The 27676-nt window shown below is 41.6% G+C and overlaps 1 protein-coding gene across 1 annotated transcript; it reads left to right on the top strand.

The window, feature by feature from the left end:
* The first annotated feature begins 8713 nt into the window (after positions 1-8713).
* On the top strand, positions 8714-26922 carry LOC136646054 (b(0,+)-type amino acid transporter 1-like). The gene is made up of 6 exons (XM_066622612.1): positions 8714-9457; positions 10015-10148; positions 19018-19147; positions 22462-22586; positions 23476-23563; positions 26689-26922. The coding sequence occupies exons 1-6, from the start codon at positions 8714-8716 to the stop codon at positions 26920-26922; spliced, it is 1455 nt and encodes a 484-aa protein (XP_066478709.1).
* The last annotated feature ends 754 nt before the right edge of the window (positions 26923-27676 follow it).

Genomic DNA, 27676 nt, shown 5'->3' with positions numbered 1-27676 from the left:
TTGCTCGGAGGAACTGACAGAAGAGGCAGTTGGGCGCGTGCGGCGCGAGCACGGCTTTCGCGCGTGCGCAGGAACGGCAGCCCTTCAAAACGCCAAGCCAAAAAAACCGCACGACAGTAAAGCAAAGAGGCGACTGTCGTATTAACATATTAGTGCCTATCCCTGAGGGGCTTGTAGCCCAAGCCTACCCAAACTTCCCTGGGAGTAAGCCCCACTGACTACAATGGGGCTTCCTTCTGAGTAGACAGGCAGAGACCTGGGCTGTGAGGCTGCGACCCTCTCCACACTTCCCTGGGAGGAAGCCCCACTGACTATAACGGGGCTTACTTCAGAGTAGACAGACAGCGGCTGGGGCTCTGAGGCTGCCATCCTCTCCACACTTTCCTGGGAATAAGCTCCATTGACTATAATGGGACTTACTTCTGAGGAGACAGGCACAGGGATCTGAGGCTGCCATCTTGTCCACACTTTCTTGGGAGTAAGCCCCACTGAGTACAATGGGGCTTACTTCTGAGTAGACAGGCACAGGCTTGGGCTCTTGGTCTTTTTTTTCTGTTTAAGCCATTTCTACCCAAAGCTGCATATACACAACAAGGATCAAATATGTACACCTGTGGGCTGGGCAGGAATGGGTTAAATAAAATGGGTCTAATGTGCTTCTACTGTGTTGGCAGCATTTTGCCCCAGTTAAAGCTTCTAGATGCTCTTCATGGGTAGTCTCAGGTAGTGGATATTGCAGTAGTCCAATATACCTGTAACTGAAGCATGTGTTACACTTGCTATATTTTCCTTCCTCAGAAAAGAATGCAGTTGATGCAAGCCAAAGGATAGCAAAAGAGTTCCTGGCCATTCCCAGTTGACTATCTAAGAGCACATGTCCAGATGAGTATCTAAGAACAAAGCCTCTCAAACTGCAAACCTGATTTTTTAGGGGGAGTACTACTCCATCTACAATAGATTATACCCCCAAATCCAGATCAGCTCTCCTACTGACCAGCAACACCTCTGTTGTGTCTGGTTCAGCATATTAGCTCATACCTAGTCCAGACACTATCTCCACTGCCCCCCAGGATCATATGGAAAAGTGGTGAAGTTGGGTGTCATTAGCATATTAGGAACACCCAAGCCCAAACCTCCAAATAACCTGTTTCACCAGTTTCAGATCAATGTTAAATAGCATGGGAGACAAGATGGAACCCTGCAGGATCCCACGTAGCTCCAAGGCCAGCGGGTCACCAGCCAGCCTTTTGCTAAAACTGTCAACAATAAACATTGATTAACCATCTGCTTTTAAATGATTCATTAAATTTAAATAAATTTACATACTTTCAAGAGTTGCAATAAGTGCATTTAGAGTTAAACAAAATTTAATATAATTAATAATGCAACAAACAAAAGCACCGATCCCTTATTGGAAGGAAAGGTATTATTAATATTTTCTGTTTCATTTCACTTTACAGTAACACCAAAACAGCCTGAAAAATAAACAATTTTACAATTAATTCATGGTACTATCAATATATTACTTTTATACCTTATCAATCTGTCTCAAATGGGCTGTGCTGACCTTTAAAGGAGACATTGCTATAACACATAGTGAAAATCTCCATGTGTTTACTCATTTAACTATGGAATCCACAATGAGGTAATCAACAGTGGAGATGCAGATAGGCAGCAAAGAAAGTATATAGTTGGAACAGTTATTACATATATTGTTTTCAGTGGTCAGTCAAATACTTCTGGGAGAGGTGCAAGCAGAAAGAGGACAACCACATTATCTCTGTTCTTTTGTTCTCTGACAAACTTTAAAACATCATAGTCAAAGGTTAACTAGCTGCAGTTTAAACAATATGTATCTAAACATTTTAAATAATTCCATTTGTTAGCCTCTCATAGTTCTGCCATAGTTCAATTCTGAGAAACCTTCTTTTCCTCTGATCCTTAAATCTAGCCTTCTTCACACATTATACCTCAGTCCAGGGAGCAGGGTGGTCACACCAGTAAGTCCTACTACTACCACCACCGATGATGAATGCATGAAATTCTGTCCTTTGTATAATCAACATTTCTCTGTAGGGATGGAGGAAAGGTGCTCCTAATGATTGCATTTTCAGTATTTGTGGCTGCAGACAGCTACTGAATGCAGGAAGGGTGGGGTGAGATTTTATGGACATGCTATTGGTGATGGCCAATAGCTCCCCATCCCTCCATATATATATATATATATATATAGGATTGTTTGTGCGTGGGGAAAAATGGGTGAAGGTTTCTCTTGCTGTCTCCCCAGACTTCCAGCAATATGAGTCACATAGAAATCACTCCACTCTGAAATTGGGAGTTAGTTCAAAATGGTTCTTCAATGTCTCCTGGCTTTTCAGGAGCTAATGAGTTCTTACTAAACTGAAGGCTAAAGCTGCCCCCCCCCCCATGTAACTTACTAGAATTCCTTTCTTTTTATCTTTAGTACTGAAATACTGAGTCAGCATTTTACAGGACTCCTCCCAGGTTTGGTATTGTTGATTAAACTGTAAAAGAGATCCATGTGGCACCCATTATCTCCCAGCAGCTTTGTTTACGTTGGTCACGAGTAAGCCAAAACTATGGTATCTTTCTGGAAGAGTTTTACAGGGAGTTGGGAAGGACAAACAAAAAACTTAAAACAGCAGACTCTTGCCTCAGTGGCCGCTTGTACTCGTCACAACACTTTCCCCAGGGTGGAAAGCTTACAGATGGACAAAATGGTTTGGAAGAAACATGGAAGAAGCCATGAATGTGCAGAGGAAGAAGCTGAAAAAGACAACATAATAAGGCTTATAGCAGATGAGTTCAGGCAGAACTAAATGACAATCTTTGTCAGCTATCTCCAGAAAGTGCAGGGATTTCAGGAGATAGCTGACAAAATTCACCACTCAGCAATGAAACTCACTGGAAGGCTTGAGCCAGTTACTCAGCTAGTTCAGCTGAGTTTATTGGATCATGAATGTAGTAGAGTAAGCTTTGACCCCACACATTTCCTCTTTTCTCCTCCCTCCTCAACTCCTATGCAGAGCTGTGATGACAAAATCCTGGTTAGCCAAAGCACAGTTCTGCATGCTGTATGAATCTGGAAACTGCTGTTTGCGGTTTGTACACCACATTTAACCACATAAATCATGTTCACATAACACACAGAGCTGTAATTTAAGTGACAAAGATTCCTTCAAGCGTGGTGAGGAGGAAAGGAGGAAGAGGCACATGGGCTCTGAGTCTGACATCATTGCTTTCACACTCACAAACCAACAATCATTTGATATGCCATCTGAAATGACACAGTGTCTCAGTCTAGTATACCTCACAAGGCTTTGCAACAATTGAAATGAGAAGCCATACACTAAGCCCTAAATTCCTCAGAAGAATACAATCAAAAGAAAACAATCCATGTTTAAGCAGCACTGTTCTATATTATTTTTTGCTGTTTCTAAAAAAAATAGAATAAAAACCAGACATGTTTGGGGCAAGATGCCTGGAAAATCAGATCTTGATCTTACTAGGATCTCCGGGTTCCTTCTTTTAACTTTCGCAGCTACAACTGGCTCCGCAGGTGAGGGGGAAAGGCTGCTTTACACTGGTGTTCGGGAGGCTGCAACACTTAGCATTCCCCCCCAACACCAGTGCAAGAGACATGTACATGGTGTCTTAAAAAAATGTACACATTTTTAATGAACTCTAATTTATATATAATTCCTTGTAGAAAACTGCAACCCTCAAACATAAGGGAAGGAATTGAAGAAATGTGTGGAACCATCCCAACACACAGGTTGGTGGATGTCTGCAGATCCCTTAGTCAATGATGTCAGCAGTATATAGACACCACTAGGGAACATTTCATTTGGTTTAATTCAGGGGTGTCAAACATAAGGCCTACAGGCTGATTATAGCCCGTAGAAGCTCTTTATCCAGTCCACTTGATAATTCGATTCTTCCAGCAGCACCCTTTCAGCAGTGCCACTTCTTTCAAGGCTCTAGGACAGAGAGAATGAAGGAGGCCTCAGAAGGCAAGAATGCTATAGGACAGGGGTCTCCAAACCCCGGCCTAGGGGCCAGATGCGGCCCACAGCGAGCCTCTATCTGGCCCGCGGCCAGCCTCTTGTCCCCTGAAAGCCCCTGGCCCACTTTGCTGAACATGACTGGAACTATGCTCTGGTTGCATCTGAAGGGTGTTCTAAGGGCCAGAGAGATTGAATGAATAAGCCCATTCATTCATTTATTCAGACATCTAAGTTCCATCTCTAGTTTATTTATATAAATTTTATATTTAAATTTTGTTTCTGGCCCTCAACACCGTGCCAGACATTTGATGCAGTCCTCTGGCCAAAAGGTTTGGAGACCCATGCTATAGGAGAAAGCAAGACCAAGAGAGATAAGAGATGGAGATGCTGCCGCGGTGCTGGGAGAGCCCAATTATGCTATAGGCTGCCCTCTCAGCAGCACTGCTTCTGCTGAGGCAGAGCACCTCTCAGTGTTGGAATGGCAAGTGATGCCTCAGTAGAAATGCTGCTGCTGAAAGGGTGGCCCACGTGATAATTGGGTTCTCCCATATCTAGAATTAGTTGGCATCCTTCAGTCTCGGAAGACTATGGTATCGCGCTCTGAATAGTAGTCCTTGAGGCAGTTCATGGCTGAACACAGTCACGTTTTGGCAACTCCTGTGACGCCGCTGGAACCAACCATATTGGCTTCTGCCTTTCCATTGGACCATTTCAGTGACGTGGAGAGGGGGGATTTGCTGAATGGGTAACAGTCTATCCTCCATATCTACTTTACCCAGGCTTTAAGCACTGGAGAGGACACTCTGTTCTAGAACCACCATTCAGAGCACAATACCATAGTCTTCCGAGACTGAAGGATGTGAAAGTGTGTGAACAAAGTGTGTGAACATTTTCTTGAATGTCCTGTAAATTTCTCCAGCATCTCCTGCAGAGCCCATAACAAAAGCACAGGTGCTGTATTTTTTTGATATGGCCTTGGCATATTTTGTCTCACAACACTCACACTTCATGAGTTGTTTTACTGTTGAAAGACCAGTAGATGGCAACAAATGATTGGTTCAAAAGCAGTTGAGCCTCAGAAATGTAGCCCTTGGAGCCCTACAGAATGTTGTGGTGTTAGGTCTTCCAGAATTAAATGTTAGAAGGGGAGCCTGCTCTACCTGTGTTTTGCTGTGACAATTAAAATAAATTGCAAACAGTGATGATCACATGCCATTAATTTTCCTCATTAAGAGTATCATATACAGTACTTTCTGATCTGAGATGAAGATAAAACAAATGATGTTAGAATTATAGTACGTAATTCAGTCACAATCATGCAAATTAATCTCCGAAAGAAATGCAGGGTGTTACATGCACATTGGTACACTGGCCAAGACTTTTCTCATGTCATTCCTTCCTTGTTTTTTATACCTTTATTTTTTATAGTTTTCCACTTGGAGTATAAATATTAGTGCTCATTTAGACAAATAATTTTTCATGCATCAGGCACACTGCTTGAGCATGAATGACACCTATAAACTATGCAACTGTGGACACAATCCTAATCAGGTCTACTCAGAAGTAAGTCCTAGTTTGTTCAATGGGGCTTACTCTCAGGAAAGTGTAGTTAGGATTGCAGTCTGTCACAATTTAGCCAATCCAATGTTGATTGTTCCTACTGCAGGCAGTAGACCAGAGGCTACCTGGATATTATTATTATTATACTTAAAAAAAATATATATATATATATATATATATATATATATATATATATATACCTTCTCTATTACCTTCCATTTAGTACTACAGAATGAAATCAGCCAAGGGAAGCTACCACCTATATACAGCCTAAATGGAGAAGTAAGTGTAATCTTGACAATACTTGGATAATACTTATTAATAAACCGAATAGTTTATAGTATGGTCTCTGGAAGCAGAGACCATATTTTCATTTATCATGCTTACCATGATGAGTTTTAAATGACTCTACAGTTAGTGTGACATGCCCCATGCTGTTTCCGCACCTTGAAACTGAAGAAGGGGTTAGGATTGTCCCACAGAAGTGCCACACAGCCAGCACTTCCAGACTCAAGATGTTAAGGCACCACCCTTCTGAGGCCACCTACCACAAACACCCATTCATATGCAACATGAAGAATTGCCACCTGGGGAATTAACATGAGAAATTAGTACAAAATGTAGGGTGCTGGTTTCACATGCAAAAGGCAATGGGATCAACAACACTACACTCAATGCTCAGCTTCACCTATGGTGACCTGCAAAAAAACACCAGTCCTACCAAGACATCTTCCCATGTCTGATCACCAAGCTTGCAGCTTGAACCCATGATTTTGGCATTACTGGCAACATGTTCCAACCCACTAAGCTAAACTGCCAGTGCCCACCACTAAGAGATGGGGCCCACATTGGCATTTATTCAATTCCCACATGGATGTGGCACTGGCACTGTGCATAGAATCAGGATGCACGTTTAATATATGCTGCAGATGTAACAGGGCCTTTCGCTAAAAGCTCTCATTTTGCTGTCCAAACATTCTAAAACCCATGGCAAATAACATAATGGGAGGATTGCCATTGAGAGAGAGAAACACAGATTTGCTAAGGTTACAATCTCATACAGGCTTACTAAGGAACAAGTGCCACTGGAGACAGTGAATTGTACTTCTGTTCTGATTGCACACGTTTGTGATCAGGAAGGCTGTTCACTCTGCCATATGGTTTTCCTATCTGCATAGTAAGAAAATTTTACCCTACACCCATTTCACAGGACTTTACAAAATAAATAAATAAATAAATAAATAAATAAATAAATAAATAGATAGATAGATAGATAGATAGATAGATAGATAGATAGATAGATAGATAGATACCTTTATTGGCATACATAACAAACAAAACCACAATCACAACCACACAACAAAGAGAACAACAGTAGTGAGTATAAGCCTATGATATATAAGGATACATAGTATCTAAATAAATCAGGTATATTTGTCCCATATAGAATATACTGGCCAGAGGTGAACAGAGAGTGTATAGAACAGAGGTGAATATAGAACAGAGGTGTCCAAAGTTTTTGGCAGGAGGGCCACATCATCTCTCTGACACTGTGTCAGGGGCCAGGGGAAAAAAAGAATTAATTTACATTTAAAATTTGAATAAATTTACATAAGTTTGCATAAATGAATATATTAAAGATGAACTTAAATGAATGAATGAAGGTCTTGAAATAGCTCAAGGCCTTGCACAAAGCAAGGCTGGCCTTTCCTTTGCTGCTGCTATTGCATCAGAGACATGAAACAGCAAGCGGTAGAGGAAGACCTCATCCCACAGCTCACGCAAGAAGTCAAACAGTCGCCCTCACACTGAGAGCAGTTGCATCGGGCCAGTGCGGGCTCCAACAAATCTCCAGAGAGCCAGAGGCTCATTGGAGACTAGGGGCTCCCTGAGGGCGGCATTGAGAGGCCTCAAGGGCTGCAAGTGACCCCGGGGCCAGGGTTTGGGCACCCCTGATATAGAATTTACTGGATAGCTTCTCATGGGTCTACTTATCACCATCAGCTATGGATAGACTACCACCCTCTTGGTTATAGGACTGAAAACATCATTCAGTCATTATGGTTTATCACCGCCATCAAAAATTTGAAACTGTTTTCAACTCTGAGCATGAGCAATCATTTAATAATAGCTTAATTTTTACCATATCTGGAAGACCCACCCTATTAACCAGGATGGCATTAGATAGGTGGAGTGGGCACTTATGCCAAGGACAGTAGAAAAATATATGTGGAACCCCATGTTACAAAGGCAAAGACAGTCTTGATAGGGAATCTTATTTTATATCTCCCAGCTGTCACCCTTGAGGGAATAATGTTGAACCTTGCCAGGGTTATGGCAGATGTTCTCTGGGGTCTGTCAGTGAAAAAAGATAAATTGCCATTTATCCAGATGGTATCCAGATGGCCAAATTCTGTGTTAAATTTAGTAAAATTTGGCTGAATGGGCTTGCTGAATTTAGTAACTCAAGTGAATTTGCATTTGCCTCAGCTAAGGGTTCTAGTGTGATCGACTATTTCCTAAACTTTAAAGAACTTTGATCCATTAAGGGCACAAGCCTAACCAGGTCTACTCAGAAGTGAGTGCTATTTTATTCAATGGGGCTTACTCTCAGGAAAGTGTGGTTAGGATTGCAGCCTGACGTAGACAAAAAAATTGAGATAATCTTGTTGCAACTATCTTTCAATCACTTTTTAAAATCAGCTGCAGAGAATAAAGTACAAGAAGGGTGGCAGCTTATCTACTTTCTAGAACACAGGAAGCATAAAGTACAAACCTACTTACCTTTATGAGACTCCAAACAGCAAAAACAGAAATGCACTTCTTTGTTGTTATTTAGGAAATCAAGACAAAGGCTCTCAGGAGGTAAATTCTGGGCCCGAATGGAACAAGCTATGCAATTTTATTTTTCTAACAAGTACAAAAGGGGTCAACGTGCTGCCATAAGGCAAGGCTTTTTGAAGCTGAAAGAAATAGAAAAGCCAGTCGTGGCAAGACAGGTTTTTTTTTGCGGCTTCCTATAATAATTAACTTAAGGCAGTATATTAGCTCTGTCTTTATTCCTAACATTTGCAGTTGCTGTCACTTGCAGCACCTCTGAAGCAACAGGTTTTGCAGCTTTCACCATGAGGCCAAAGGGACAAACAAACCCATCTGGTCCAGCAGCCCTGTCAAGCGAAGGACCAGAGATCTTGAGACTGAAGCGAGAGATTGGACTGACTAGTGCTGTGTCATTAATTGCTGGAACTATGATTGGCTCAGGTATTTTTATGTCTCCAGAGTGGGTCCTGCGTAACATAGGTAGCCCTGCAGGTAGTCTAATTGTCTGGGCAGCCTGTGGTCTGCTGGTCACTTTTGGGGCTCTGTCCTATGCTGAACTGGGAACTATAATTAAAGAATCTGGAGGAGACTATATTTACATTCTGAGGAATTTTGGCTCACTTCCTGCTTTTCTTTTTGCATATACCTCTGTTATTGTGGTAAGGCCTGCTAGCGTGGCAGCGGTCTCACTAAGCTTTGCTGAATATGCTGTGGTGCCCTTTTATCCTGGGTGCTCTTCACCTCCGATGGTGATCAAGTGCACAGCTGTGGCCTGCATTGTGCTTTTAAGTCTGGTCAACTGTCTCAGTGTGAGGCTGGCCACCTCTATCATGAACATATTTACAGTTACCAAGCTACTGGCACTACTGGTGATTGTAGTAGGAGGAATGGTGTTGCTTGCTCATGGGCAAACAGAGAGTTTCCAGAATGCCTTTCAGAACACAAAGACAGATGCTGGGGCAATTGGAATTGCATTTTATCAAGGGCTCTGGTCTTTTGATGGATGGAACAACCTGAATTATGTGACCGAGGAAATGAAGAAGCCTGAAGTGAGTAAAAACTTTATTTAAAAAGTGTTATCTATCATTGATAACACACTGAATTGCATATATTTACATGAGAGGTGGCCTGCCAATGCTGTTCGTAAATGACACTTATTCACTGTGTAGTAATTCATAGTGTAATATTGGGTTGGGGGGGAGTAGTGATAAATAGGTAATTTGCATAACAGCCAACATTATTGCTTTGTCATGTGATGAATTTATTTGTAGCCCAAGCCTATACATGTCTATTCAGAAGTAAGTCCAATTATAGTCAATGGGACTTACTCCCAGGTAAGTGTGGATAGAATTGAAGCCTTATTTATTAATAAAACAGTAAGGGGGGGGGAACAAGATGAACATTTATGCAAACTTTTGGTTATTTGTCCTCAGGTTCTGCTTCTTTGACTGTGTGTGTGTGTGTAAATACTCCTTTATTGGTTTTTATTTTACTCCCAACTATATAGGGAGTTCAAATATATAGCTCTATTATCAGAAACAGCATGTATCTAACTACTGTATAGATATAACACATTATTATGTACCCTCCTTTATTCTCTCCCCAGGTGAACCTGCCAAGAGCAATGATGATTGCTATTCCTTTGGTTACCTGCTTTTATTTACTGGTAAATGTGAGCTACTTTGCAGCCATGTCGCCTGCGGAGCTTCTGTCTTCAGGTGCTGTGGCCATTACCTGGGGGTGAGCTATGCTTCTAAGCATTAAGGGTTTGACTACACACTCACCCAACACCAACCACTTCCTATTTTTTTTTTTTTTTTACAACCCTTGCACACCAGCATTCTACATGAAAACAACAAAAAGCCTGTGGCAGTTTAGAGTACAGAGTAAAAAGGCTGCAATCTGATACACTTTCCTGAAGCCCCATTGAACACAATGGGACTTACTTTTGAGTAGAGGTGCATAGGTTGGCTAAAAAATCAAAAGTTTTAAATTGCTACAATCCTGCATGAAAATAGGATTGCCAACCTAGAAGTTATTCCAGAGGAATTATTTTTCCAGCATGGCATAATGCTGCTTCCTCACTCTCTGCCTTCTTAGTTCTTCCCTTTTGGTACTTGCTCCAGACTTCTTTAAACGTACACAGGAAGAGCTCAGCATGTTCTGTTCCTCCTCTTTATTTGAAAGAATGCAAGGGCTGGAATTACCATTCCCTGCCAGAAAGCACTCTTTACCACCTGGCACTCTTTGTACTGTACTGTAGCCCCAGGTGGTAGAGAGTGCCAGAAAGCATCCAGGGTACCTTACCCTTCACCTGGAGAGAGAAGAGGCCTATCCTTCTTTGGGGGAAGATTCAGTGGGGCTGTCTCACATGGCACTGTTCAGCTCAGACCATGCCTGCCAGATTGGCCCCATTAAATCTCTAAGATTGCTTCAGGAATCACCTTGAGACCAAGGCAGATTCCTGGAAATTCCAGGTCAATTTTGGAACCTTGGCAACCCTACTCTGATCCTCAGAGACTGCTTTTGGGGAAGCATGGTGGCTGTTGTGGGAAGGTTCCCTTGCGAGCTTCCTTTTGACAACACAAGGGCTGAATAGAACCCATAGAATTAAAATGATCATTATCTTGTATCAGACCAACCCATAGTTACTGTACACTTCTGAGTTGTCTTAAATGCTAAATGAGTTTTTAGAGGAGAACCAAAGGGCATAAACCTACAGCTCCATTTTAGGTTTCAGTCTGAATTGCTTCAGCAGCCAAGAAAACACTGAAGCACAATACACTCCTGGATAGAGGGATTTGTAAGAATAATTTGGGGGGGGGGGGGAGTCTAGAGTTGCTATGACAACTTGTAACATTCCAAAAGAGTAGCTGTGTTACCCTGTTGCAGCAAGAAAAGAAACATAATTTTTGACTGATGTATGGTGTTGCAAGCTTCTCTGAGGAAGAGCCTCTTGACAGTGCTGAATGTTATATGCAAACATGAGTCAGGAGAGTGTGTATGGGAGACAGGCCATGCAAAATATGTTATTTATGCAAAATAGGATGGAAAAGATAAAAACATGTCTTGAAAGCAGAGATACATACATCTATCAAAGTTAATAACTAGGATTCAAAAGGCCCATAAACATTGCTGATATCGGTAAGGCGCACCACAGCTTTGACAGACTGGTTGGTATATTATCCCAAATGCCCCACATATTTTATGGATTTTCATTTGTAAGCCACCTTGAGTATGAAGTAAGCCACCTTGAGTATGAAGCCACCTTGAGCTTGAAGATGGAAAGACAGAATGCAAGTTATCTTAGAAGGAAATCAGCAAGTAAATAATGACTAATAAGGATCAAAAATATTTTTAGCCTCCTTTGCCATAAAAGCAGTTTACATGGCAAAATGAATGGGGAAGAAGTTATCCATTCCCAAATGGCTTACAATCTAAAAAGAGGTGAGTTGCCAGCAAACAACCACTGGAGAAAATGCTACACTGGGATAAAATAATGTTGTGTAGAATTTTAAATAAGAACAGGCTCTCTGCTACCTGTAAAGAAACAGTGTTTTAAATCTAACAGCCATAATGACCTCATGAGAACTGGAGGAGAATTTGCTTTCACGAAGTAGTGACATATGTTGGAAGGCATAGAAGCAGCCTTGTGTAATTCTCTTTCATTGTTTTAAGTAAGGCCTTGGGGAGCCTTCTGGATCAAAAGGCAGGATTGAAGCCAAATAAGTAAATAAATATATTTTATGCTCCCCACTGCCATTTTACAACATTCTTGGTTATATGCCTTCAAGTGCCACCCGAACAGTATGAAGATGAAAAGGACAAACAGCATTCTGTTGAAACAAGTGACAAATCCCATTTAATGGTGTCTTGATGACCTTTTCCTGCACTTCCTTGCCCATCTTTCCTCATTAGCAAGTTATTTATTAAGTTCCCCCTTTGTTGCTGTTCCCCCTCCCTGGTAAAGCCCTTCTCCTTCTCCTGCCTGATTAAAGTTTTCATTCCTGTGAACCAAGCTAGGGCAAAACAGCAGGGAGGAGTGCTCCCAGATGGTGCACCCAACAGAACTGCTTATCTCACCGAGCAGATGGAGGAGTGGGAGGTCATGGATACATCAGCAAGTGTAACGTTAGCCACTGTAACATGATGCTTGCAACACTCTTTTGTTCTTAGGGTAAGCATAGAGCAGGGGTTTTAAAATATATTTTGCTTATTTGCTTAATATTTGCTTATTAAGTGGAGAATTTTCATAATTGATTGACAAGTCAGACCTTTGCTCTTGTGTCAGTTTCATTGTAGGTTACTTGTAGGTAACCTTTACTTGTAGGTAAAATTTACTTGTAGGTAAATTTCTTGGCACTCTCTCTTTTGCCTGCTGTGTAGTGCAGAAGGGTGAACAAACTAAATAGCTGTGACATTTAGAGATGGGAATGGGGGTGAACTGACAATATGGAGTCCCTGGATAGTGTGATAAACCAGAAGATATATAGTGTGATAAACCAGAAGATGTGTTGCATTCAACACATGTGAATGCAACACATCCAGTCAGGCTTTTCTTATGTTCTTTTGTGTGATTTTTTTATACAGTGAGTGATTGAATACACTTTGTAATGCATTTTGAAAAAAGTGGAAAATTTTTTTATAGCTATCATCACATCTCACATGGGTATAAAATCCTTAGGCTTGGACCCACAATGCTGCTTCTTGTGCAAAATTCTAAACCTATTACTGTATTTATAAGTAAGTTGCATTAATGTCAGCAAACTTATTCAGTAACTTTGCCTTATACAAATCTTGTAGCACCCTAAAGTCTAACCAATTTATTTCAGCATACATTTTCATGGATGACCACTCCCCTGAGAGTTTAAGGTCCCAATCCTATCCAACTTTCCAGCACCAGTGCAGCTGCAATGCAGCCCTGAGGTAACGGAATAAATGTTCCCATAGCTTGAAGAGGCCTGTTCGACTGCCTCCGCACCACAGGGTACAGTGCACCAGGGTACATGCCCCATTGGCATGACCACACCTGCACTGGAAAATTGGATCGGATTGGGCCCTAAATCAGTAAACTTTCTTCCAATCATATTCAATCAAGATTGCCATGTATTCAGAACCGAAGCTAAAACAGGGAACACCAACTATGTAGATTGGAACTGTGAGAACTACTACAATGAGATCAATTTATATGGACAAAGTTGGCTATAAACTAAGAGATCCCTCCATAAGCCAAGGATGAAGACTTTTACAGTATATTGAAAGTGGGACATCAGCTTAAATTCAGGGAGTGACATTTTCAGGAGGAATGACCACCAGCAAGGTGCAAAGTGCAGTGCAGTCAGCTCTTTTGTATATTACCTCTCAATTGCAGCATAGATATCGCCAGTGCTTTTTTTGTGTAAAAAAAAAAGGTGCAGGAACTCACTACTTGTTAATCTTTTACTTATTTATTTTTAAACCATTTTTTATCAGAAAAATAAGTAATAAAACTAGATGTAGTCAATAACCACACACACACACACACACACATGTCCATCCCGTGTGAGCTCCCTGATAGCAAAAGCACTCCTGCCACAGCTGGAGTGAAACACCCCATTTTTTTTAGGTGGGGAGGTGCTCCATTGGGCTATAGGAAAGCCTATAGTTGAAGTGTTCAGAACTAATATATAAGGTCTTGAGCCCAGCTGGTGGCCATCAGCGCCTCAAGTATTAGTTCCAAACACTTTGAGCCCAAGAGCTCTTATGGCTCAATTGCTAAAGTGCTGGTCTGTGGAGCCAGAGGCTAGGGGTTCAAATCCCTATGAGGAATAAATTTTTCTTTTTTTTAGGTGGGGAGGTGCTCCATGGCTGCAAAATATAAAGGTTGGTTGCCAGTTGCCAAAAGGGGAGCCCGTTGAGGCTGCAAAACTCCTCAAAGTTCAGTCCCAAGCTGGAGTTAAGCTCCTGGAGTGAGCCCCCTGCTGGAGGCTGTGGGTTAAGTCCTACCTGCGATTTAAAAAAAAAAAGGTGAAAAAAAAAGCCAGCCTGGGACTGAACTTTGAGGAGTTTTGCAGCCTCAACGGGCATTTTTTTTGAATGCTTTAAAAGAAATCTATAAGGAAAGCAAAGCCATGATTAAAGTTAATGATGGTCATACTAAGGAAATACCAATTCAGAGAGGAGTAAGACAGGGATGCCCTTTATCCCCAATGTTGTTTGTTTTAGCGATGGAGCCCTTAGCTGATAGAATCAGGAATAGTATTAGAATACAAGGATATAGAGTAGGGAAGGAAGAAATTAAATTAAATTTATATGCAGATGATATACTTTTGGTTCTTTAGGAATCCTCTGGAAGCGTTGAAAGAATTAATGATAATTTTAGAGGATTTTAAATCATACTCTGGGTTAGGAATAAATATTGAAAAATCAGAAATTATGTTTAGGAAGATAGAGTTAAAGGAACAAGAAGAAATAGCAAAGTTAACTGGTATGAAATTAGGAGTTACGAGAATTAAATATTTAGGAATAATAATAACAAAGAACCCCAAAAACTTGGTGGATGCAAATTATAAAACAACATGGAAGAAGGTACAAAAAAAAATTACATCAATGGAATAATAGATATTTAAGCATTTTGGGGAAGATAAGGGCAATTAAAATGTTCATTTTATCTAAGATGCTATATCTATTTCAGGTGCTTCCAGAGTGGATTCCCAGAAACCAATTAGTTATATGGGATCAAGAAATAAAAAGTTGGGTGTTTGGGAAGAAGAAAGCTAGAATTTTAAGGAAGGTTGTATATTCACCACAGGAAGATTTAGGATGGGGATTGCCACATTTGGAAAGTTACTATGAAGCTTTCCAAATTAAGATGTTGATGGAAATAGATGCGAAAAATTTGGATAAATGGGTGAGATGGGAAGATACAATAAATAGAGGAGGAGGTAATTTTGGAATATTTACACAGAGAGTGAAAAAGGAAATTAAAATTACAATAGGACCAAGACAGTTAGCATTAAAAGTTTGGGGGAAAATGCAACCCCATTGGATGCCAAAATTTTCTAAATGAACCCCACTTGAATTTTTAAGTGAGGAATTTAAAAACGTTGAAAAAACTTTTTGGGAGAAGTTAAAGGAAAAAGGGTTATTTTAGAGTGAAGGATTTATACAATCCTCAGGGGATACTGACTCCTATACAAGAATTATTGGAAAAAGTGGGAGGAAAATACTGGTTAAGGATCTTGGCTTTATAAAATATTTTAAAACAAAGATACTCCCGAGTTTTAAATGAAGAGGATACTCAATTTGAAAAAAATATATAGACTTAAAGAGGATAATAAAAAGGGTATGGCAAAACAGTTATACAATTTAATGAATAAAGATAGAGACTGTATGATTAGGTTAATACAAATTAAATGGGAAAGAGAGGTGGGAATGTCAGTACAGGAGATCGACAGAATAATGAAAGGAATATTGGAGATTACGTAGAATGGAAAAATTTAGAGAATTGGAGATGAAATTAATATTGAAATGGTATAGGACACCTGCCTAACTGGCTTATGTGATTAAGAGAAGGAATTCAAATTGTTGGCACTGTAGGAGGGTAAAGGGTTATTATGCCCATCTTTGGTGGGAATGTTCTAAGGTAATTGATTTTTGGTAATTGATCTCTGAGCATGAACTGGAGGTTGTCCACGACTTTGTGTACCTTGGCTCAACGATCTCCGACACTCATTCTCTCGATACCGAGCTAAACAAGCGCATCGGTAAAGCAGCTACCACGTTTTCCAGACTCACAAAGAGAGTCTGGTCCAACAAGAAGCTGACGGAACATACCAAGATCCAGGTCTACAGAGCTTGCGTCCTGAGTACACTTCTGTACTGCAGCGAGTCATGGACTCTTCGCTCACAACAGGAGAGGAAACTGAGCGCTTTCCACATGCGCTGCCTCCGACGCATCCTCGGCATCACCTGGCAGGACAAAGTTCCAAACAACACAGTCCTGGAACGTGCTGGAATCCCTAGCATGTATTCACTGCTGAAACAGAGACGCCTGCGTTGGCTTGGTCATGTCGTGAGAATGGATGATGGCCGGATCCCAAAGGATCTCCTCTATGGAGAACTCGTGCAAGGAAAGCGCCCTACAGGTAGACCACAGCTGCGATACAAGGACATCTGCAAGAGGGATCTGAAGGCCTTAGGGATGGACCTCAACAAGTGGGAAACCCTGGCCTCTGAGCGGCCCGCTTGGAGGCAGGCTGTGCAGCATGGCCTTTCCCAGTTTGAAGAGACACTTTGCCAACAGTCTGAGGCTAAGAGGCAAAGAAGGAAGGCCCATAGCCAGGGAGACAGACCAGGGACAGACTGCACTTGCTCCCGGTGTGGAAGGGATTGTCGCTCCCGGATTGGCCTTTTCAGCCACACTAGACGCTGTGCCAGAACCACCTTTCAGAGCGCGATACCATAGTCTTTCGAGACTGAAGGTTGCCAATACTAAATTGATTTTTGGCAATTGATATTTGAAAAGGTGGAGGAATTAAGTAACCTTAAGCTGGAGCTCTCTGGGAAAATGTTATTTATGGGAGTTTTGGGAAATAATAAAGTAAAAAAACATAATCAGGATTTATTGAAAGCTATGATTCTAGCTATCCATGCAGTTATAGCATATGGGTGGAAGGATGCATCAAAATCCACTGTGGAAAAATGGAATTGGTATTTATATGAATGGATACAATCAGACATAGTATCAATATTGAAAAAGGATAAGACATGGGAAGATAAGAAATCCAAGATAAAAAAGAAATGGTTGCGATATATAAGATGGGTAAGGGAAGGGGGGCCAATACAGTTATAATGGATAAAATCCAAAAGGTGTGCTTATGGCTGCAGATATAAATAATGTTAATGGTCACTCTTAAAGGGGGGAGGGAAAAAAGGGGAAAAAAGATTGTTGATGTATGATTATGTAAATATAAGTGGAAGGTATACTTTAAAATTAAACATCAATAAAATAAAAAAAAGCTCTGCTCTGCCAGATCCTGAACTCTGGAGCAGACTTAAGAAGCCCCATTGTGGGGCATGGGGCTTTCCCCGGGGGAAGGGGACAAAAGTCCTCTTTCTCAAAGGAGACCTCTGGCTGTTTCCCAGTGCCCACTGGATACAGAGGCAGCTGTTTTAGCACCTCTGCTCCAGCAGGAACCAGGAAGCTCAGGATTGGGCTGCCCATCCACAAAACTTTAAGATGTGTTTTAATGCATGTAGTTGAGATTTTTGTCCTGTCTTGGGACGGGATGGGGGAAAAGCAGTACAAGTTTCTTGTGAAAGGGACATTTGAGAGACTTACCCAAGGTTGAAGACAACTTATGAATGTTTTTGTCACCGTTAACTATCTCAATAAAACAAGATAATATAAAATAAACACCAACACCTTAAAGAGTAGCCAATTTATTTCAGTATCAACTTTTGTGAACTGCTGTTTTTGTGCATCTGATGAAGTGACCTTTAGTCCACGAAAGCTGATACTAAATTAGTTCCTCTTCAAAGTACTTTAAGCCTCTTTGTTGTTTTTGCTGCAACAAATTAACTTAGCTATCCCTTTGGAAATTGTTACAAAATGCAAGTTTCTCTTGTTTAAAATTACAATGAGTTAACATTTCTGTTCCTCAGTAAACTTCAGGTGGAATGGCTGGTTATTTAGTGATATGAGACCCTGGCCTCCTGGCCTTCTTTGAAAGACTGTAGGAACTTAGGAATCTTTCTACTCTCTCCTCCACTCTTTGGCAGAGCACTGATTAATGTGTGTTATAGCAGAATCAAAGGAGAGACCACTGACACCAAGCTAAGTTTAAGATTCTTTATTCAGAGGAATGGAAACTTTAACCAGTTATAAGGGACCTCACTTAAATTTACCCAGTTTGAGACAGCAGGACCAGTGGCAGACCAAGGGCTGGAGGCTTGATGGAGATATCCCTTACTGGCTCTCAGCTCCAGTGAAAGGCTCTCTCAGGGCTCCTTCAGCAGAGTCTCCTCTGAAGGTCTCCAGCTCCAGCAGAGCTTGCTTTTAGCTCCTTCCAGCAGAGCAACCTGGTGGTCTCTTGCAGAGCTTATCCTCAGCTCCTCTCCACAGAACTTCCCTGGTGGTCTCCAGCAGCTTGCTCTTCCAGCTCCTTCTCTATCAAGCTTCTCTGGTGGTCTGAGATCTCTCTGCTGGGGCAGCCCCTTTTATAGCCTCAGTGGCTTTGTACACGGCACCAATTTTTGCAGACAGCCCTCTAGTTTTTGCACTTGGCACTACAGCCCTTTTGCACTTGGCACTAAAATCCTCCTGCTCAGCCCCTCCCAACTTTTAAGGGCTTGTCTCTAAGGTCATATACATATACATACATGTGTGTGCGTGTGCGTGTGTGTATACAGGGTGACCCAAAAGTAGGTGGACAGTAGGTGGAATAAATGTTATCATTTACTGTCCACCTACTTGATGGTTGTGGTGGAGTAGTTCCCTTGGGGCCCAGCCAGTTAAGAGAAAACTAATGGAAGGCAAGAGTATCACCTGAAATCTGGAGTGAGCCCTGAAGGTTGGTTTCCTTTCTCAGTCATATTACCTAAATTGTCTCTCATTTTTCCTCTTTAGAAACAAAGTCTTGGGCAGCTGGGTATGGCTGATCTCACTGTCAGTTGCACTGTCTTCCTTTGGGTCAGCAAATGGAACATTATTCAGTGGAGGACGCGTGTGTTATATTGCAGCAAGGGAAGGTCATATGGTAAGAACTCAGAATTCACTGACCTTACTGCTACTTGACGTAAGGTGCAAAGATTCTTGGACCTCTTGCATCCATGGTAATCCTGTGAAAGTCAAATCAGTCTCTTGCTATTAAACCAGTGGTTCCCAAACTTTTTAGCACTGGGACCCACTTTTTTAAACAACACTCTTGTTGTTTAACCACTTGATACCAGACTTTTATAAAAAAGGAGACCTAGAAAGACATAATTTTTTAAAATTTGTTTATTCATAAGTAATAATAACCAGAAAAAGACCATAAACACTTATCTCCTATATTTTCACATACTTGCAAACTTCAGGAGCTCAGCTCCTTGCAGGGCAAATAGTAGCTATCTTACAAACTGCAGGAGCTGAGCTCTTTGCAGGGTAATTAGCAACTACACCTAACTGCAGCCTGTAGGTAATGAGCAACAGTATCTGATTTTTGAATAGCCTCAGGGCTTGAGGCACTTAGTTATCTGATCGTTCTATCAACTTTTATTGACTCACCAAAAATCAGGTTGTGACCCACCATTCTATTAGAATTAGACAGGTTTGATACTTTAAAGACTAATGTGGCTGCTTTCTGGCAAGTCAGGAAAGCTACTGGTCTGGTGTTGACCCATATTATAATAGGAAAAAATGGAGCATTTATGAGGTGGGGGGGGGTGTGTGAAAGATATGTTGCCCCAGATTTAATTTTGTGATTTACTTATTTATTTTATTATTATTAATCCTCATTTTCAATCTCCTGTAAGAGGTTAATTACATTCCATAGTAGAGGGATGCCACAAGTCAAGCCTAAATATGTTTCCATGGATTTGCAGAGCATGCAACAACATAATGGTCTAGTGCACATATCTGACGCCCCCTTATGCATTGGTGTGGTTTTGCTTTTAGTTTCTAAACCAAGGAGCATGTATGTAGCACAGTCTGGAAGAGGCATAAGGGACAGCAACTCTATGGGTTTGTAGCTCCAAGTCCTGCCTAGTCCTGTGTGCCACTTGTGACATGACTATACAAAGTCATTTCTAAATCTACTGATACAGAGGCAAGCACTGGAGAGCAACAATGATGATTCATCAATGAGGCTCCAGAGCTGGATCACCCTGGAACATAGACCTTCACTCCTTTCTCCCTGATTGCCAGGGCACACATTTATTTTTCACATTTTTATACTGCCCTTCCTCCAATGAGTTCAGGGCAGTGTTCACAGCTGCTCTCCTCTTTTTGTCCTCACAACAATTCTGTGAGGTAGGTGAGGTTTAGAGAAAGTGACTGGCCCAGGGTCACCCAGGAAGCTTCATGGCTGAGGGGGGATTTGAACCTGGATCTTCCAGGTCTAAGTCCACCTCCCAAATCATGACACCACCCTGGTTCTCAACACAACATCCTTTTATGAACAAACAAAAGTTAATTTTATTTTTTAATTAAAACCCTTAATCCTTTTCCTTCAATTTAAAATTAATGTTAAACACATTCATCACTCAACACATTCTTTTCTTCCTCTGCCCTACTGCACTTCAGAAGAAATGGTTAACATCCAAACACTTTAGTGCAGGGGTGCCCAAGGAGACTCCCAATCTGGCCCTGGGGGAGCCTCTAATCTCCAGTGAGCCTCTGGCCGGCCAGAGACTTGCTGGAGCCCATGCTGGCCTGACACAACTACTCTCAGTATGAGAGCCTACTGTTTGACCACTTACGCAAGCTGTGGGCTCCCTCAGCTGCTTGCTATTTCACATCTCTGAAGCAGCAGCAGCAGCAGCAGCAGCAGCGAAGGAAAGACTGGCCTTGCTTTGTGCAAGGTCTTTTGCAGGCCTTGAGCTATCATTCATTTACAGGCCTTGAGACCTTCATTCATTCATATAAGTTCCACCTCTAATATATTCATTTATGTAAAATTATATAAATTTATTCAAATTTTAAATGTAAATTAATTATTTTTCCCCAGCCCCCAACACAGTGTCAGAGATGATATGACCCTCTTGCCTAAAAGTTTGGACACCCCTGCTTTAGTGGATCAGAATCTGTACTGGTGAATGTTTGGAGGGAGCTATGTGAATGCAGATGTCAATTTGGGCCCATGAACAAAATCTGTGAATTTTGTATGCTATGGTCCAGCACAGGCAGTCTAGCCGCAAGGCAGGTTGAACCACCAGAGTCAAGTGTTGGGCCAGTGGAGTCAGTGAATTGTTGGGGGTCACCTGTATACCATGCCTGGCTGCTGCCTCCCCTGATATCCTGCCTGCCTGACTGCTCCACCATCCTCTTTTTCCATTTGGTCCTTGAAGAGTGAGCGAGGAGGATGGGAATGCAACTTACCTTCTCCTCCAGTAGTGCTGCTGAAGGTCATGGTGGTGGAGCTCCCTAGAAAGCTAGCCACTGCAGTGATCCCAGTTGCCATCAGGAAAAGGGCTATGGCAGCTGCTGCCCCTGCTTCCTTTCTTCTTTCACTGTTTCTTCTAAACTTGCTGTGTGGAGGGATACTGGGGACAGACAGGTTCTGCTTGCAGAATCCTCCCTGCCTGCCAGTTCAGAAGAAGCAGCGCCAGCAAAGCAGGAGGTGGCAGCAGTGATGTCATACTAGTGCGCAAACTCTCCCCTCCAAAGGAAAGGGTGGGGGTTGAGATTTGGCACTGACCTGGCACTAAGCCTGTGGTCCAGCAGTAGCTTATGCCATGAGTAGGAGGGAAGGCAAGCAAGAACTGCTTCCTTGCCTCTCTTCTTGCTTCTCCCTTCCAGAAGATTTCTCTGGGACCACCAAGTGAAAGTTCATTATATTATTTCCTCCACAAAAGCAGCCCTTCTATTTTGCAAAACCTTTTGCTTATGATCCAGCCCATTTAGAGTGGGATTGGTTATTATTTTAAACTGCTTTGTAAACTTTTTGGGGGGTTGAAAAGCAGTGTATAAATATTACTAATAGCAATAATAATGATTGATGTGTGGTGGGAGAATCCCAACTTAGAAACCAGGGCAGAAGAACTCACCTAGCTGTGCTTACTCCAGAACTCTTGGTAATGATTGCAGTAATAGCATCCAATGTGTTGTCAGGGTACTGCCGATGGGGTAGGGAGGGCTACCAAGGGGACCACATTGCAAGTCTTTGCTGCTGAGTTGCCAACAACCCTAGCACTGGCACTGGAAATGTCAATATATTTCTTTTCAAAGTATAACTGCTGTGATTACTGCTCATATGCTAATTAAGTGCTCACATCTTTGGGTCTTTGGAGAAAGCTTCACTGGGTTTAAGGAGAAAAAGTGCCCTCTCTGCATGTGGTCTTAGTATTGTCCTTTTTTTGTCTTAATTTTTAGCCAGACATTCTATCTATGGCTCATGTTCGACACTTCACACCTTCCCCTGCTCTGATATTTACATCAGTGATATCAATAATTATGGTGATACCTGGAAGTTTCAGTCAGATAGTGAATCTTTTCAGGTTTGTACATTCAGCTCTCTCACTTGTCGTTTACAGTATTGTTTTCTCAGGATCATTTTGGGTATATTTTCTCTTCCAAAATGCTGTTTTGCAGTGGGATAGTAATGATAAATTTTATCTTCAATATTATAGCTAGCGATTGCTGTAAATATAAGGAAACATGGATACATTTTTTAAAAAACTTAATAAGTCTCAGTCTTATAACGTGGTAAGACAAATGCTGCTGCTTTTACCTGGTGACATGCCAGCCTCTGCTCCTCCAATCTTGTTTGAAAAACATTAAAATTAAATAAGGAAATAATATTTTTTGTCTGCTGCAATCCTAACCATGCTTACGTGGGAGCAAGCATAACTGAATGCAGTTTACTTCCAAGGAAACACGTGCAGGGCAAGGCTGCACATATATCCACCATCCTAATGTTCTCAATGATTAGTGATACGTTTCTAAGTTGAAAATTTATTTTGGCAAGCTGAGGTTTTTAAATTGATCTCTGAAAAGACTTTTATCATGGAAATTGAATATTCAGGGAGGGGGATATATCAGAGGGGTCTGATAAATAAATAAAATAAATAAATAAATAAATAAAATTTATTTATTTAGTAAAGGTAGGTGAGTCTCGATAGAGTGTCATTTTAAAAAGTGGGTCCCAGTGCTAAAATGTTTGAAAACGACTGGACTAAATTTGGGTGGCAAGAAGTTGTAGTTCCACTATCCAGTATTAAATAAGCAGTGGGCATGTCTGTTCATGAGTAATCTTTAATCCAGGAATTTGAAAAGGTTTTTTGGCAGTCAGTGTACCTGATCTTTTATTACTATGAATATTTAAATGGCAGCAGGTATTGTGTGGTTAATAATTTAATGGATGTCCCTATGGTTATATCTATACAGTTTTACAGCTTGGCTTTTCTATGGCACAACTATTTCTGGTCTTCTGTATTTAAAAATTAAAAAATCAGAATTGCCAAGATCTTACAAGGTGAGTCATTTAAAAAAATGTTTTCTTAATTGTTCAGAAAAATAGCAAAAACTTTGCTTTGTTTAATACCAGGGCTTTTTTTCTAATGGAACGCGGGGGGACGGAGTTCCGGCACCTTTTTGCAGGGGCCCCTCCCCTTCGGAGGCATTCCAGGAAGGCGGGGAGCAAAACAGAGGCAGAATAGGCACAGGATTGGACTCTAAGGCTGCCATCCTATCCACAGTAAGCCCCATTCACTAAAGTGGACTTCTGAGTAGACATGCATAGGATTGGGCTCTTAGGCTGCAATCCTAGGTACTTTCCTGGGAGTAAGCTCCATTGACTAGAATGAAACTTACTTCAGAGTAGACATACCTAGGATTGGGCTCTTAAACCTGGCAGAGAGATATATCTGCACCCGTTTTCACATGCTAAGGGCAGGTGAAAAGGGATTCTACGTGTGTACAACATGCTGTCCAGCCTTGCCAGAGATCTTCCTCGTCCTTCCCTCACAAGCATGCCCTCCCACAGCCAGCGTTTGCAGCTCCTCTCCAGCAATGCACAGCAGCTGCTCAGGGCAGCAGAGAACATACAATTGCATGCCAAGTGCCTTCCCAAAGACACAGAGTATGCTGATACCTGAATTAAACCATATTTAATCACTTGTTTGCAAAAGTAGCTGTTTCTGTGTGCACCTAAGGATCCCTCTCATGTAAGAATTTCTTTTTTGTTCTTACTCCCACAGTTGCTTAGAGTAATTTTACTACATGGAACTCATGTAAGCCATTTTTTGGAATCCATTCACTGCTTCCTCTCCTCGAAGTAGTGCCACACTACATACTACACGCTACAAGTGCACCTGTACAGTATTTTTCCCCATGTGTAGGAAAAGTAGCTAGGGGGAAGGGGATGTGGAGATTGACAGCCCAATGCTATGCATGTCTACTCAGAAGTAAGTTGATCTTTAGGGGAGAAGCACATAAACATATTTTATTTCTCCAATAAAAAATTGTTTATAAATAAATAAATAAATAAAAGATTAACAAGTTGTGAGTTCCTGCACCTTTTTTTTTTTCACAAAAAAGCAGTTTAATACACTTTGTTTAAATAAGAAATGCAACACTGGGCAGTTGCTTATCAGACAGGACCTTCCTTTGAGGGTACAGTCCTAACCCCTTATGTCAGTGCTTTCCAGCACTGGCACAGCGGTGCCAATGGGACATGTGCTGCATCCTGCAGTTGGGTGTCACTCACAGAGGCCTCCTCAACGTAAGGGAATGTTTGTTCCCTTAACTCAGAGCTGCATCGCTCTTATGTCAGTGCTGGAAAGCACTGACATAAGGGGTTAGAATTGCGCCCTGAGTTGCTTCTCTTTATCATGTTATATCTTTGCATATGAACCTTTATTAACATGTATGGGTCTTTAGTTGGGCAACACTTCTTGATCTTGACTGTCAATGGCAGAGATCAGCTGGGCTGGGTACTTGTCAAGGGTCAGGGCCCAATCAACAGACTCCTGAAGTCTCTTGATAGACCCTGCAGCTGACAGCAGCAGCTCAAGTCACATTGCTGCCTTCTCCCATCCCCCCATCTGCCTTTTAGCACTCTCAGAGGCCCCTGTGATGATGCAAAGGCTCTGAGGAAGCCTACTGATGGGTGGGGAGAGCAAGAGAAGAGGCTGAATAGGCACCCCTTCCTTAGCATCCCAGAAGCGTTGAGGAAGGGGCATCTCTGATCACTCTGCTCCCTTTTTTTTCTACTAAAATACAGTCTGGTCAGAGGGGTTCCAGACCAAGATGCAAGTTCTAGTTGCATTCATGAATAGCTGTTGAATTGTATCCTAAGCTTAATAGTCACGACCAAGGGAGTCATGACTAGATCCCAGTGATTTCTGTGACTAAAGGCTCAATCCTATTCAACTTTCCATCACCTGTGCTGCTGTAATGCAGCCCCAAGGAAAGGGAACAAATGTTCCCTTACCTTGAGGAGGCCTCTGTGACTGGCTCTCCACCATAGGATGTACAGCACATTGCACTGGCATGGCTACACCAGCACTGGAAAAATGGATAGGATTGGGCCCTAAGGATTGTAGCCTTTGCCATGCTACAGCATGCAGCTCCACCAAAAGAGCATGCACTGCATGCTATGGGGGAGGGACCAGAAGGGCCAATGAAGAACAAATGAAAATGTTTTTTACTCCCTTCCCCCCCCCCCAAGTAGTCTATGTGATGGCCTATGGGTTTCTGTGGACCTATACCAGGCCTTGTGACTGTTACGATAAAACAAACAAGTGTAAAAGTGCTAATTGTGTCCTTATTATCTGGATGTTTAATACATGTTGAGTGTGCTTTTATTTTTTCACCTGCATGGTATTTTATACAGTATGTTCATTGCCTTGAAGATTATACTTGGCTAAATAAACTTTGGGAAAGCGAAGGGTGGCAAAGACCATAGGGGGGATCATCTGGGGGGTTTGTTTGCCAACTATTCCTGGCAACTATTATTATTATTATTTATTAACAGTATTTATATACCACTTTTCAACTAAAAGTTCACAAAGCAGTTTACAGAGAAAATCAAACAAACAACTAATGGCTCCCTGTCCCCAAAGGGCTCACAATCTGAAAAGATGCAAAAAGAACACCAGCAGACAGCCACTAGAAAAGACACTGCTGGGGTTAGATGGGCCAGTTACTCTCCCCTTGCTACAAAGAGGAGCACCCACTTGAAAAAGTGCCTCTTACCCAATTAGCAGGGGTAGATTATTACCCAATTATTGGGAGTAGATGGGAGAGGGGGTCTGGTCACAAGCTTGCTGGCTGGAAAGCTTCACCCATCCCATATAGCTTCAGTTGCTCCTGCTTGTTGGATTGGAAGTTGGTGGAGTGGAGAAGAGTGGGAGGGTTTGTTTTCATTTAAAGCCACCTGCAAGTTTTAAATTTTAATTTTTAAAATATAAATGCTGACTTCAATCTACAGTGATTAATCATTTAATCTACTATCATTCACGAAGTGGTACTACTTTTCTGATCAGAGGTGTGAGGTGGTAGAAGGAAGAATATGTGGAAAGTTGCCTGCTACTGCTTGCTACTCTGTAGTCATCCCTGATTATATGAGGGCTATAAATATGTGTTCTGCTTCCACAGGTCCCAATCATCATACCTATAGTTTTCTTGATGGCATCTGTCTACCTTGTGCTAGCACCCATAATTGATCAGCCCCAGATTGAGTTCCTGTATGTCATCTTATTCATTTTCAGTGGTATCATCTTTTATTTCCCCTTGGTTCATTTCAAATGTCACCCCATGTTCCTAAGAAAACTCACTCTGCATCTGCAACTGCTGCTGGAGGTTGCCCCAGCTGAAAAGAATGTGAACTGATTTTATATCCATGTGACTGCACTAAGACCAAAAATATCTACATAATCATACTGAGATCAAAAATTATCTGCATACTTCTATGCATCTGAGCTGAACAGCCTGTCGATAGAAACTAAATAAGTACATCTTAAACTTGTTATGATATCAGCCAATGTGACATTATTTAAGGGACTTGGATGTTTCTGAAATATGCCATTTAAACACTGGATTGCATTCCCATGTTTATCCACACACTATAAACACTGGCAACCAATGAAGTTGAGGGTACATATTTAGGCCCTTTTTGGCATGGCTGCACTAGCAGGGTGGGGGTGTGGAAGGTTCTAATAGGATTGGGCTGTGAGTCACCTATATGAACATTGCCCATGGTTCTGCAGCGAGACTCTCACCCTTCATCATGGGGGTCTGTGGGTTCTGTGTGGAGGCCTCCTACCCAGTAGACTATGGAACAGACAGTCCTCCTAACCAGTGGATCACTGAAGTCTCTGACAAATAAGACAAATGTTCCTGAGAATGAGACTGGACTTGCACCTTGTATGAGGGATGGGATATGGGATAATTTCCATGCTGACAGCTGCCTTGATTAGTGCTTTATGTCAGGGGTGTCCAAACATTTTGGCAGGAGGGCCACATCATCTCTCTGACACTGTGTCGGGGGCTGGGAAAAAATTAATTAATTTACATTTAAAATTTGAATATATTTACATAAATGAATTTATTAGACATGGAAATGAATGAATGAAGGTCTTGCAAT

The sequence above is a fragment of the Tiliqua scincoides genome, chromosome 1 (assembly GCF_035046505.1).
Source record: "Tiliqua scincoides isolate rTilSci1 chromosome 1, rTilSci1.hap2, whole genome shotgun sequence".
Classification (NCBI taxonomy): domain Eukaryota; kingdom Metazoa; phylum Chordata; class Lepidosauria; order Squamata; family Scincidae; genus Tiliqua; species Tiliqua scincoides.
Note: the sequence above shows the minus strand (reverse complement) of the source record. Positions and strands in the feature narration are given on the sequence as shown.